At 39.6% G+C, this 11,706-nt stretch overlaps 1 protein-coding gene across 1 annotated transcript in view; it reads right to left on the bottom strand.

Moving 5' to 3' along the window:
* SLC71A1 (solute carrier family 71 member 1) overlaps window positions 1–11,706 on the bottom strand; it is a 47,186-nt gene that overhangs the window by 31,798 nt on the left and 3,682 nt on the right. The window contains 1 exon segment of the mRNA XM_017865142.1: window positions 735–830. Within this exon segment, the coding sequence (XP_017720631.1) occupies window positions 735–830 (96 nt within the window).

Genomic DNA, 11,706 nt, shown 5'->3' with positions numbered 1-11,706 from the left:
AAAAAAAAAAAAAAAAAAAAAAAAAAAAGGTTTTTGTATAATATGAACAATCTCATGAAAACATAGTATATTACTTTAAAACTCTATTCCTCTAAGATTTGGTAAACTATATATAGAGCATATCCTAATTACTCCTTTCAGGATGGTCTAGATATTTACCATAGATAGTCCTTCCCTCATTCCATTCCCCTTATCTACATCAATATAAGAAAACTGGCTATCTTCTGAGTTGTTTGGTCTGGCAGGGAGGTCTTTTCTAAGGTTTCAAACCTGGGAGAATTTGGGTAAAATCAGCTTAGATCTATTAAAGAATAGCCCTTCTAGGTACTTAGCCCGAAAGAACAGAAACTTGTTTTTGGAAAATACAGCTGCATAAATGAACCTCAAAGTAATTATGCCGAGTCATGCAGGTCACAGACATCATCTTTTCTAAACCTGTCAGTTTAAGAATCTCTTCCATTTTACTCAGAGTAATGACAGGGCCTCTGCTTGAACATGCCCAGTGACAAGTCCAAATTCACACACCTCCACGCCACTGCCCCCCTCCCCCACCAAAAAAAAAAAGGTAAGGAAGAGTTAACGGTTGGAAAAGACAACCAGTAAAATACTGGTGAATACTGAACAATACCGGTGGGAGAATTAACCATGCAGAGGAAAAAGGGCCACATTTTCCTCCAAAACTGAAACAAAAGAGATTTTGGAGTCAGTGTGAAATAATTTAAAAGATTACTTACCACCAAGGTGGGTGCTGTCAATAGTCCCCAAGCAAAAAACTCCAAAAAGATGACGATAACCGCATGATAAACACTAGGAGAACCAATTCCTTGAGGCTATAAAAAACAAGATTTTTTAAAAAGTTCACAGTACATTCTATAATTATTAACAATAACAACGATGCAATAGTCAATAAATATTAAGAACATATATGTACTGAGCACTGTGTCAAACATCTGTACTCACTGCCTCTGGCTTCAAAGTCAGAGGGACAAGGCAACAATGAAATTCATTAGCATAGCACAGTATTCAGTTGGAACATATAGAGTCCAAGGGAGCTTGGGAGATGGGAATATCAGACTTCCAGGAGGAAGTCTGAAAGGACACAACAGAGTTAGACAGGCGGAAGTATAGGGTGGGAAAGATGGCTCAGCCTGTACAAAGGTTCCAAGGCTTGAGGCATTATGGGTCTCATGTACCGAGTTCAGTACAACCAGTGCATGGGCTGCACGTTGGGTGTACTGAAAGATGAGCTACAGGTACTTAAAGACCAGCTTCCATGCTAAGGAATCTATATTTAATTCTGAAGGCTATGGGGGATCACTAAAAGGTATTAAGACTGACACAATCAGATGTAAGTTTTAAGATTATTCTGGCAAAGATGTAACCGAAAAAAAAAAAAAACCATAAATGAAGCAAGTGGCAAAAATATAAACACGTTATCAACATGGCTCAAAAGCAGAACAATCCCCAGGGAAAGTATGTAAGAGATTTGGGATTTGATATACATGAGAAAGAAAACACAAAATTAAGTTTATACTGCTGCCAGAGATGTCTTAAGAATCACTTCGGTATTAATGACTCTGGTGATTTCCTAAAGGATAAAATGGAGGAGCAAAGTGCATCTAAAAGGAAGCTATTTGAATCAGCTCAAACAAGAGACGAGGGCGTAAAACAGTGGCACAGTACGAATGCTGGAGGGAAGGGAACGGATTAAGGATTCAGGATTTGAAATTAGGAGGAGCTTGATAAATAGCAGAAGAGAGAATCAAGAACAACTTCCAAGTGTTTAGCTTGCTTGTCTAGCAGTTAAAGCTGGTGGCTTCCCAGCACTTTCCCCCACGAGGCTCAGCTTTACTTCAGGTCCTATCTATAAAACTGCCCTCTTGACTTGAAACATTTGTATTGTCTCTGAGCACTGATTAAAACAATTAGCAGCAAATGTGGTATCTGAAACCACCAGAGTAGATGAGATTATGAGGAGTGTCAAATGTGAAAAGAGCAGTGAGCTGAGACAGAACCCCAAGAAGCACCAACATTTTAAGTAGCAGGCAGAGGAAAATAATGAACTTTTTTCTTCTTTGATAAAGAAAAGAGGAAGATAAAAGGAACAGTGAGAAAAACATCAGGAGAATGAAGAGAATATAGTGTCACAGATGACAATGGAGCAGTTTCAGGGAGGAGGAGGTATCAAATGGAACAAGCACAGTAATACAAGGTCAAAAAATGGCCACAGGAGGCCAGGCATGGTGGCTCACGCCTGTAATCCCAGCACTTTGGGAGGCCGAGGCGGGCAGATTACTTGAAGTCAAGAGTTCGAGACCAGCCTGACTACAGTGGCAAAACCCCGTCTTTACTAAAAATACAAAAATTAGCTGGGCGTGGTGGCGTGTGCCTATAATCCCAGCTACTCAGAAAGGCTGACGCAGGAGAATTGGTTGAACTTGGGAGGCAGAGGTTGCAGCGAGTTGAGATTGCACCACCGCACCCCAGCCTGGGTGACACAGTGAGACTCTGGGGGAAAAAAAAAATTGGCCACAGATCTGATAAGCTTTAAACCTGTTTTGTTTGCCATGTTCATCACCACATATACCCAGACCTTATCAGAAAGCTTGGTACAACTTCTCAGGGCTTAAAGCATGCTAATTTTTTTAAAATCAAAGTAGGATACAAAATTGTATAGGTAGGATAATTTCAACTCTGAAAAACAATAAAAACTGACCTCAATGTAAATAAACTTTATACTGGGTAATGATTTTAAGTGATATGACATTGTTTATTATGCTATTCTGAATTTTCCATATCTTTTCTAATAAGCATTCTTGCACTTTAGGAGGAAAATGCTTTGTTTATTTAAGAGAAAAATTACCTAAAACTAGCATGGAGAACAACAAAATAAACTATGGGACAACATCTCTGATGAACATTGAAGCAAAAATCCTCAACAAATACTAGCAAACCTCCTTCAGGAAGGAGATTTAAGAAAAGGTCATTCATCGACCAGGCGCGGTGCCTCACGCCTGTAATCCCAGCACTTTGGGAGGCTGAGGCAGGCAGATCACCTGAGGTCAGGAGTTCGAGACCAGCCTGACCAACGTGGAGAAACCCCGTCTCCACTAAAAATACAAAATTAGCCAGGCATGGTGGCGCATGCCTGTAATCCCAGCTACTCGGGAGGCTGAGGTGGGAGAATCACTTAAACACAGGAGGCGGAAGTTGCAGTGAGCCAAGATTGTGCCATTGCACTCCAGCCTGGGCAACAAGAGCGAAACTCTGTCTCAGAAAAATTAAAAACAAAAAAAAAATTCATTATGTTCAAGTGGGTTATGCAAGGATAGTCCAACATACATAAATCTATCACGGTGATAACATCATTTCAAAAGAATGAAGCAAAAAAAAAATGATCATTTCAATTGATGGTGAAAAAGCATTTACTAAAATTCAACACTGCTTCATGATAAAAACTCTCAAAATGGTATAGAAGGAACATACGTCAATATGATAAAAGCCATATATGACAGACACAGAGCTATCATGCTGAACAAGGAAAACCTGAAAGCCTTTCCTCAAAGATCTGGAACAAGACAAAGATGCCCACTTTCGCCACTCTTGACTGGAAAGAACCAACTAGAGCAATTACGCAAGAGTAAGAAATAAAAGGCATCCAGATTAGAAAAGAGGAAATCAAACTTGTCCCTCTTTGCAGATGACATGACCTTATATAGAGAGAACCCTAAATATTCCACCAAAAACTATCAGAATGGAAGCAAATTCATTAAAGTTGTAGGATACAAAAATCAGTACCATCTCTATATGCCAACAGCAAACATCTGAAAAAGAAACCAAGAAAGTAATCCCACTTACAATAGCTACAAATGAAATACCTAAGAATAAACTTAAAGAAGTCAAAGATGTCTATAATGTAGACTACAGAACATTGATGACAGGAATTGAAGGGGACACACACACAAATGAGAAGATATTTCATATTCATAAATTGGAACAATCAATACTGTCAAAATCTTAATACTACCAAAAGCAATCTACAGATTCGATGCAGTTACTATCAAACTACAAATGACATTCCTCACAGAATTTTTTCTTTTAAATCCTAAAACTTATATGGAACCACAAGAGTCAGAACAGCCAAAGCAATCCTGAGCAAAAAGAACAAGGCTAGAAGCCGGGCACAGTGGCTCACGCTTGTAATCCCAGCACTTTGGGAGGCCAAGGCGGGCAGATCACCTGAGGTCATGAGTTCCAGACCAGCCTGATCATCAGAGTGAAACCCAGTCTCTACTAAAAATACAAAAATCAGCCAGGCATGGTGGTGGGTGCCTGTAATCCCAGTTACTCGGGAGACTGAGGCAGGAGAATCGCTTGAACTAGGAAGGTAGGGGTTGCAGTGAGCCAAGATTGCACCACTGCACTCCAGCTTAGGCAGCAGAGCTAGACTGTCTCAAAAAAAAAAAAAAAAAAAAAAAAAAAAAAAAAAAAAAAAAACAAGAAAACAAGGCTGGAGGCATCACATTACTTCACTTCAAATTATACTACAAAGTGATAGTAACCAAAACAGCATAGTACTGGTATAAAAACAGATATATAGACAATAGAACAAAACCGAGAACCCAGAGATAAATCCATGTATTTACAGTCAACTCATTTTTGACAACGGCACCAAAATATACATTGGGAAAAGGACAGTCTCTTAAATGGTGCTGGGAAAAGTGGATATCCATATACAGAAGAATAAAATTATACCCCTATCTCTTGTGATATGCAACAATCAAATCAAAATGGATTAAAGACTTAAATCTAAGAACTGAAACCACAAAATGACTAGAAGAAAACATTGGGAATACATTCTAGGACATCAATCTGAACAAATATATATACATATACATACATTTTTTTCTTTTTTTTTTTTTTTAGAAGAACCCTAAATATTCCACCAGAGTCTCACTCTGTCACCCAGGCTGGAGTACAGTAGTGCAATCTCAGCTCACTGCAACCTCCACCTCGCGGGGTCAAGCAATTCTCCTGCCTCAGCCTCCCAAGTAACTGGAATTACAGGTGTCTGCCACCACGCTCAGCTAATTTTTGTATTTTTAGTAGAAACAGGGTTTCACCATGTTGGTCAGGCTGGTCTCAAACTCCTGACCTCAGGTGATCCGCCCTCCTCAGCCTCCCAAAGTGCTGGGATTACAGGCGTGAGTCACCACACCTGGCCTAGATTTCTTGGGTAATACCTGAAAAGCACAGGCCACCAAAGCAAAGAGGGACAAGGAGGAGTACACGAAGTTAAAAAGCTGCACAGCAAAGGAAATGATCAACAAAGCGAAGAGATAACCCACAGAATGGGAGAAAATATTTGCAAACCATCACTGTAACAAGGGATTAATAACCAGAATATATACGGAGCTCAAACAACTTCTATAAAAACAAAAATCTCTATATAGATTTTTAGAGGGGCATAAGACCTAAATAGAGATTGACATACAAGTGACCAACAGGTATATGAAAAAATGCTCAACCATCATTGAGCATCAAACAAATGCAAATCAAAATTATAAGCTATCATCTCATCCCAGTCAAAATGGCTTATATCCAAAAGACAGGCAATAACAAATGCTGGTGAGAAAGGGGACCTCTCATGCACTGTTGGTGAGCATGTAAATCCCCAGCCACTATGGAGAACAGTATGGAGGTTCCTTTAAAAACCTAAAAATAGAACTATCATATGATCCAGCAATCGCACTCCTGGTTATGTATCCAAAAGAAAGGAAATCGATATAAACAAGAGATATCTGTACTCCCATGTCTACTGTAGCACTATTCAAAACAGCCAAGATCTGGAATCAACCTAAGTGTCCATAAATGGATGAATGGACAAAGAAAGTGTGGTACACATTTTAAAAAAGTCTGTGTGTTGAAAAGAAAAAGGAGGTTTAAAAAAAAGAAGAAACAGGACAGGCATAGTGGCTCACACCTGTAATCCCAGCACTTTGGAAGGCTGAGGCAGGAGGAATACTTGAGGCCAGGAGTTTGAGACCAGCCTGGGCAACATAGCAAGATTCATCTCTAATTTAAAAAAAAAGAGAGAAACCGAGGTACATATATACAATGGAATATTATTTAGCCATAAAAAGAATGAAATTCTGTCATTTGCAACAACATGGATGGAAATGGAAGACATTATGTTCAGTGAAATAAGTCAGGCACATAAAGACAAATTTTGCATATTCTCACTTCACATGCAGGAACTAAAAACTTAAAAAGCTGATCTCATGGAGATATGGAGTTAGAACGGTTACCAGAGGCTGGGAAAATAGCAGCGAGGCAGGGATAAAGTGGGTGCAAAAATATAGTTGGATAGAAGGAATAGGTGTAGTGTGAGAAAAAGAAAAAAAAAGAGTAAGATCTGGTATTTAAGAATACAGCAGTGTGACTATAGTCAAAAATTATTTATTGTATATTTTAAAATAACTAGGCCAGGCATGGTGGCTCACGCCTGTAATCCCAGCACTTTGAGAGGCCGAGGCAGGTGGGTCATGAGGTCAGGAGTTCGAGACCATCCTGCCCAACATGGTGAAACCCCATCTCTACTAAAAATATAAAAATTAGCCAGGCGTGGTGGCGCACACCTGTAATCCCAAGAAAAAATAGGCATGAAGACCAATGGAACACAACAGATAACCCAGAAATAAAGCAAAATACTTATAGCTGGCCAGGCATGCCTGTAATCCCAGCACCTTGGGAGGCCAAGGTGGGTGGATCACCTGAGGTCAGTAGTTTGAGTCCAGCTACTCAGGAGACTGAGGCAGGAGAATTGCTTGAACCCGGGAGGCAGAGGTTGCCGTGAGTCGAGATTGCGCCACTGCACTCCAGCCTGGGTGACAGAGTTAGACTCCGTCTCAAAAAATAAAAAATAAAATAAAATAACTAAAAGTGGAACTGGCATGTTCCTAACACAAAGAAATGATATATGTTTGAGGTAATGGATATCCCAGTATCCCTGATTTATTATACACTGTATACCTGTATCGACATATGCTTGTATCAAAATATCAGATGTACCCCAGAAATATCTATATCTACTTTGTACCCATAGTAATTTTTTTATACATTTTTTTTTTTTTTTTTAGACGGAGTCTCGCTCTGTCGCCCAGACTGGAGTGTAGTGGCTGGATCTCAGCTCACTGCAAGCTCCGCCTCCCGGGTTTACGCCATTCTCCTGCCTCAGCCTCCCGAGCAGCTGGAACTATAGGCGCCCGCCACCTCGCCCGGCTAGTTTTTTGTATTTTTTAGTAGAGACGGAGTTTCACCGTGTTAGCCAGGATGGTCTTGATCTCCTGACCTCGTGATCCGCCTGTCTCGGCCTCCCAAAGTGCTGGGATTACAGGCTTGAGCCACCGCGCCCGGCCCATGTACCCATAGTAATTAAAAAATTTATAAGTCCTAGCCAGAGTAATCAGACAAGAGAAAGGAATAACGAGCATGCAAATTGGAAAAGAAGAAATCAAACTGTCACTGTTTGCCAATGATATGATCGTATACCTAGAAAACCCTAATGACTCATCCAAAAAGCTCCTGGATCTGATAAACGAATTCAGTAAAGTCTCAGGATACAAAATCAATGACATAAATCAGTAGCACTGCTATATTCCAACAACAACCAAGCTGAGAATCAAATCAAGAACTCAATTCCTTTTACAATAGCTGCAAAAAAAAAGAAAAAAACAAAAACAAAAACAAAACACCTAGGAATATACTTAACCAAGGAAGTGAAAGATCTTTACAAGGAAAACTACAAAACACTGTTAAAAGAAATCATAGATGACACAAAGGGAAACACATCTCATGCTCATGGATGGGAAGAATCAACATTGTGAAAATGACCATACTGACCAAAACAATCTATAGATCCAACGCAATTCCCATCAAAATACCAGCATCATACTTCACAGAACAAGAAAAAAGAATCCTAAAATTCATATGGGACCAAAAAAGAGCCGACATAGCCAAAGCAAGACTAAGCAAAAAACAAATCTGGAGGTATCACATTACCCAACTTTAAATTATACAAAAGGCTATAGTTAACAAAACAGCACGGTACTGGTATAAAAATAGGCATGAAGACCAATGGAACACAACAGATAACCCAGAAATAAAGCAAAATACTTATAGCCGGCCAGGCATGCCTGTAATCCCAGCACCTTGGGAGGCCAAGGTGGGTGGATCACCTGAGGTCAGTAGTTTGAGTCCAGCCTGGCCAACATAGTGAAAACTCATCCCTACTAAAAATACAAAAATGTTAGCCAGGCCTGGTGGTGTGTGCCTGTAATCCCAGCTACTTGGGAGGCTGAGGCAGGAGAATGGCTTGAACCTGGGAGGCAGACGTTGCAGGGAGCCAAGATCGTGCCATTGCACTCCAGCCTGGGGAACAAGAGCAAAATTCCATCTCAAAAAAAAAAAAATCAGCAGAGTAAACAGACAACCCCTAGAGTGGGAGAAAATATTTATGAACTATGCATCTGACAAAGGACTCGTATCCAGAATCTACAAGGAACTCAAATCAGCAAGAAAAAACTATCCCATCAAAAGTAGGCAAAAGACAGGAATAGACATTTTTCAAAAGACATAAAATCAGCCAACAAACATATGAAAAGATGCTCAGTATCACCAATTATCAGGGAAATGCAAATTAAAACCACAATGAGATACCATTTACTCCTGCAAGAATGGCCAGAATTTAAAAATCAAAAAATAATAGATGGTGTGGATGTGGTGACAAGTGAATACTTTCACACTGCTGTTGGGAATGTAAACTACTACAACCACTCTGGAAAACAGTATGGAGATTCCTTAAAGAACTAAAAGTAGAACTACTGTTTGATCCAGCAATCCCACTACTGGGTACCCACCCAAAGTAAAAGAAGTCATTATACGAAAAAGACACATGTACATGCATGTTTACAGCAGCACAATTCACAACTGCAAAGATATGGAACCAACCCAAGTGCCCAATGACCAACAAGCGGATAAAGAAAATGTGGTACATGAACACCATTGAATACTTGGCCATAAAAAGGAATGAAATAGTGTCTTTTGCAGAAACTTGGATGGAACTGGAGGCCACTATTCTAAGTGAGTAATTCAGGAATGGAAAACCAAATGTCACATGTTCTCACAAGTGAGAGTTCAGCTATGAGGATGCAAAGGCATAAGAGTGATAGAATGGACTTTGAGGATGGGGGGAAGCTTGAGAGGGATAAAAGACTATACACTGGGGCAGCATACATTGGTCAGGTGACAGGTACACTAAAATCTCAGAAATCACCACTAAAAAACTTATCCATGTAACCAAAACCCACCTGTACCCCGTAACTATTGAAATATTTTAAAAAATAATAAATTTTAAAAATAAAGTAAAACTTGAATGGAAAAAGACAGGTATGCTGCATATGCTTGTCCCTCCTGAACCATTCCATTGAGTTTCCCATGACTGGTAGGAAAAAAATGTATTATTTTTTTAAAAAGCAGGGCAATGGGAGGGATATTTCTTCGTTACAAAGTACTGGAAATTTTGAGAGCTATATTATATCCATATTCATCTCTTCTTGATGTACCCTGGCTGAAACTGTCAACTGTTACTTTCACACTTCCAATTTAAAATAATGCTAAAAGACAACCAGAGTTCTTTATAATTGAAACTTTTAAATCATACAGACTTGTCAGAATGTTACCTGAAGAAAGCTATTCATTTTTTTACTTAAACTTTAAACTTTCAGTAGCTGCAAAGGAGTTACATTTCAACTGTAGGAGAATTTCTGCAGATGGTCTGATTATGTTGGTATGCAAGTCTTCTAACTTCAAGTTAAGTAATTCATGATGCTGCCTGCCACACACCTGCCAAAGACAATATAAACACCCTGATGTTTCCAGGCTTTTTGAAAAGCACCACAGGGCTGGGTGCAGTGGCTCACACCTGTAATCCCACTTTGGAAGACTGAGGCAGGTGGATCACCCGAAGTCAAGAGTTTGAGACCAGCCTGGCCAACATGGTAAAACCCTGTTTCTATTTAAAAAATACAAAAATTAGCCAAGCATAATGGCACATGCCTGTAATCCCAGCTATTCAGGAGGCTGAGGTAGAAGAATTGCTTGAACCAGGGAGGCGGAGGTTGCAGTGAGCCAAGATCGCGCCATTGCACTCCAGCCTGGGCAACAAGAGCAAAACCCTGTCTCAAAAAAAAAAAAATAGAAAGAAAGAAAGAAAAAGAAAAGCACCACAGGCCCTTCTCATTGCTTGCACGCTAGCAACCAAAGGCTGTTTAACAACTCTCTGGGTCTACAAAGGTCCTACATCCCGGAGAGCTTTCCTGCCACTACTTCAGCCATCCTTGCAGATGAACAGTGCGAAGGGTTAGAGCTTGGGTCCCGCTTTTGAAATGGTTGCTGATTCCTATTTAATGAAAATCAGGGATGCCAAGAAAAAAAAAAAAACCTGGTGCTCTGCTTATCCAGGGATATGCATTTCATTTTCAAATTATATATCAATTTTACTTTTTTCAGGTACTTCCAACCACGCAATTCACACATGCCTTACTTTCTATCAAATCTTTAAAGTCATTTTACCAATTAACTTCTGAAAGAACTATACATTTTCCACTTTGTCAAAGATGCAGTCTCACAATTGTATTGACAAAACAATGAAGATCATATTTTAAAATGAGCATTTTAAAAGATAAGGAAAATTCAATTTGAATAATGTAAATAACTCTTTAGCTCTTAGCCTCTAACAGCTATGCTTAAAAACAAGTGGTAATGCTTTAATAAAACGGAATTCTAGTATTTGAAAATGTCAGACGGTATTTTTATTTCAGCTGTCTTAAATACCTACACTGAATGTTACATACGTTAAAACTTGTAACTAAAAACTTTTTTTTTTTAAGACAGTTTCACTCCATCACCCAGGCTGGAATGCAGTGGCATGATCTCAGCTCGCTGCAATTTCAGCCTCCCAGGTTCAAGTCATTCTCTATGCCTTGGCCTCCCAGGTAGCTGGGATTACAGGCGCATACCACCACACCTGGCTCATTTTTGTAATTTCGGTAAAGACGGGGTTTCACCATGTTGGCCAGGTGAGTCTCAGACTCCTGCCCTCAAGTGATCCGCCCACGCTGGCCTCCCAAAGTGCTGGGATTACAGGCGTAAGCTACTGCCCCTGGCCTAAAAACTATTTCTATATATGGATGCTTTAAAAGCAAATTCACTAATATGGTTACTATCATCAGTGAAGTAGTATACAGTATATGATTAAATATTTACTGAATATAATCTGTGGAACTTATTCTTCAGTCACGCTGTTTTCAAACAGAACAACTGCTCTTAAACTTTTGGGAAGTATGGACTTTTTGAGACTCTTCCAAAAAATACGTATAGCCAAAAGAAAATTTTGAAAACTTCAGGTTGAAGAGACCCAGGTTAAAAACGCCTAATATAGAATCACACACCTTAATGTAATTTATCTTAATTTTGTCTGCTCACATAGGTAGCCTACTTGTTAGCTTTATCCTGGCCTGGCTTTTCATTCAGCTGAATGAAATACAATTTCAATTAAAAAAATCAGTAACTTGGCCAGGCGCTGTGGCTCAAGCCTGTAATCCCAGCACTTTGGGAGGCTGAGACAGGCGGATCACGAGGNCAGGA

This window comes from Rhinopithecus bieti, unplaced genomic scaffold (genome assembly GCF_001698545.2).
Source record: "Rhinopithecus bieti isolate Rb0 unplaced genomic scaffold, ASM169854v2 scaffold_78620, whole genome shotgun sequence".
In the NCBI taxonomy this organism is placed as follows: Eukaryota; Metazoa; Chordata; class Mammalia; order Primates; family Cercopithecidae; genus Rhinopithecus; species Rhinopithecus bieti.
The sequence above is the reverse complement of the archived record's forward strand: the minus strand, read 5'-3'. Positions and strand labels throughout refer to the sequence as shown.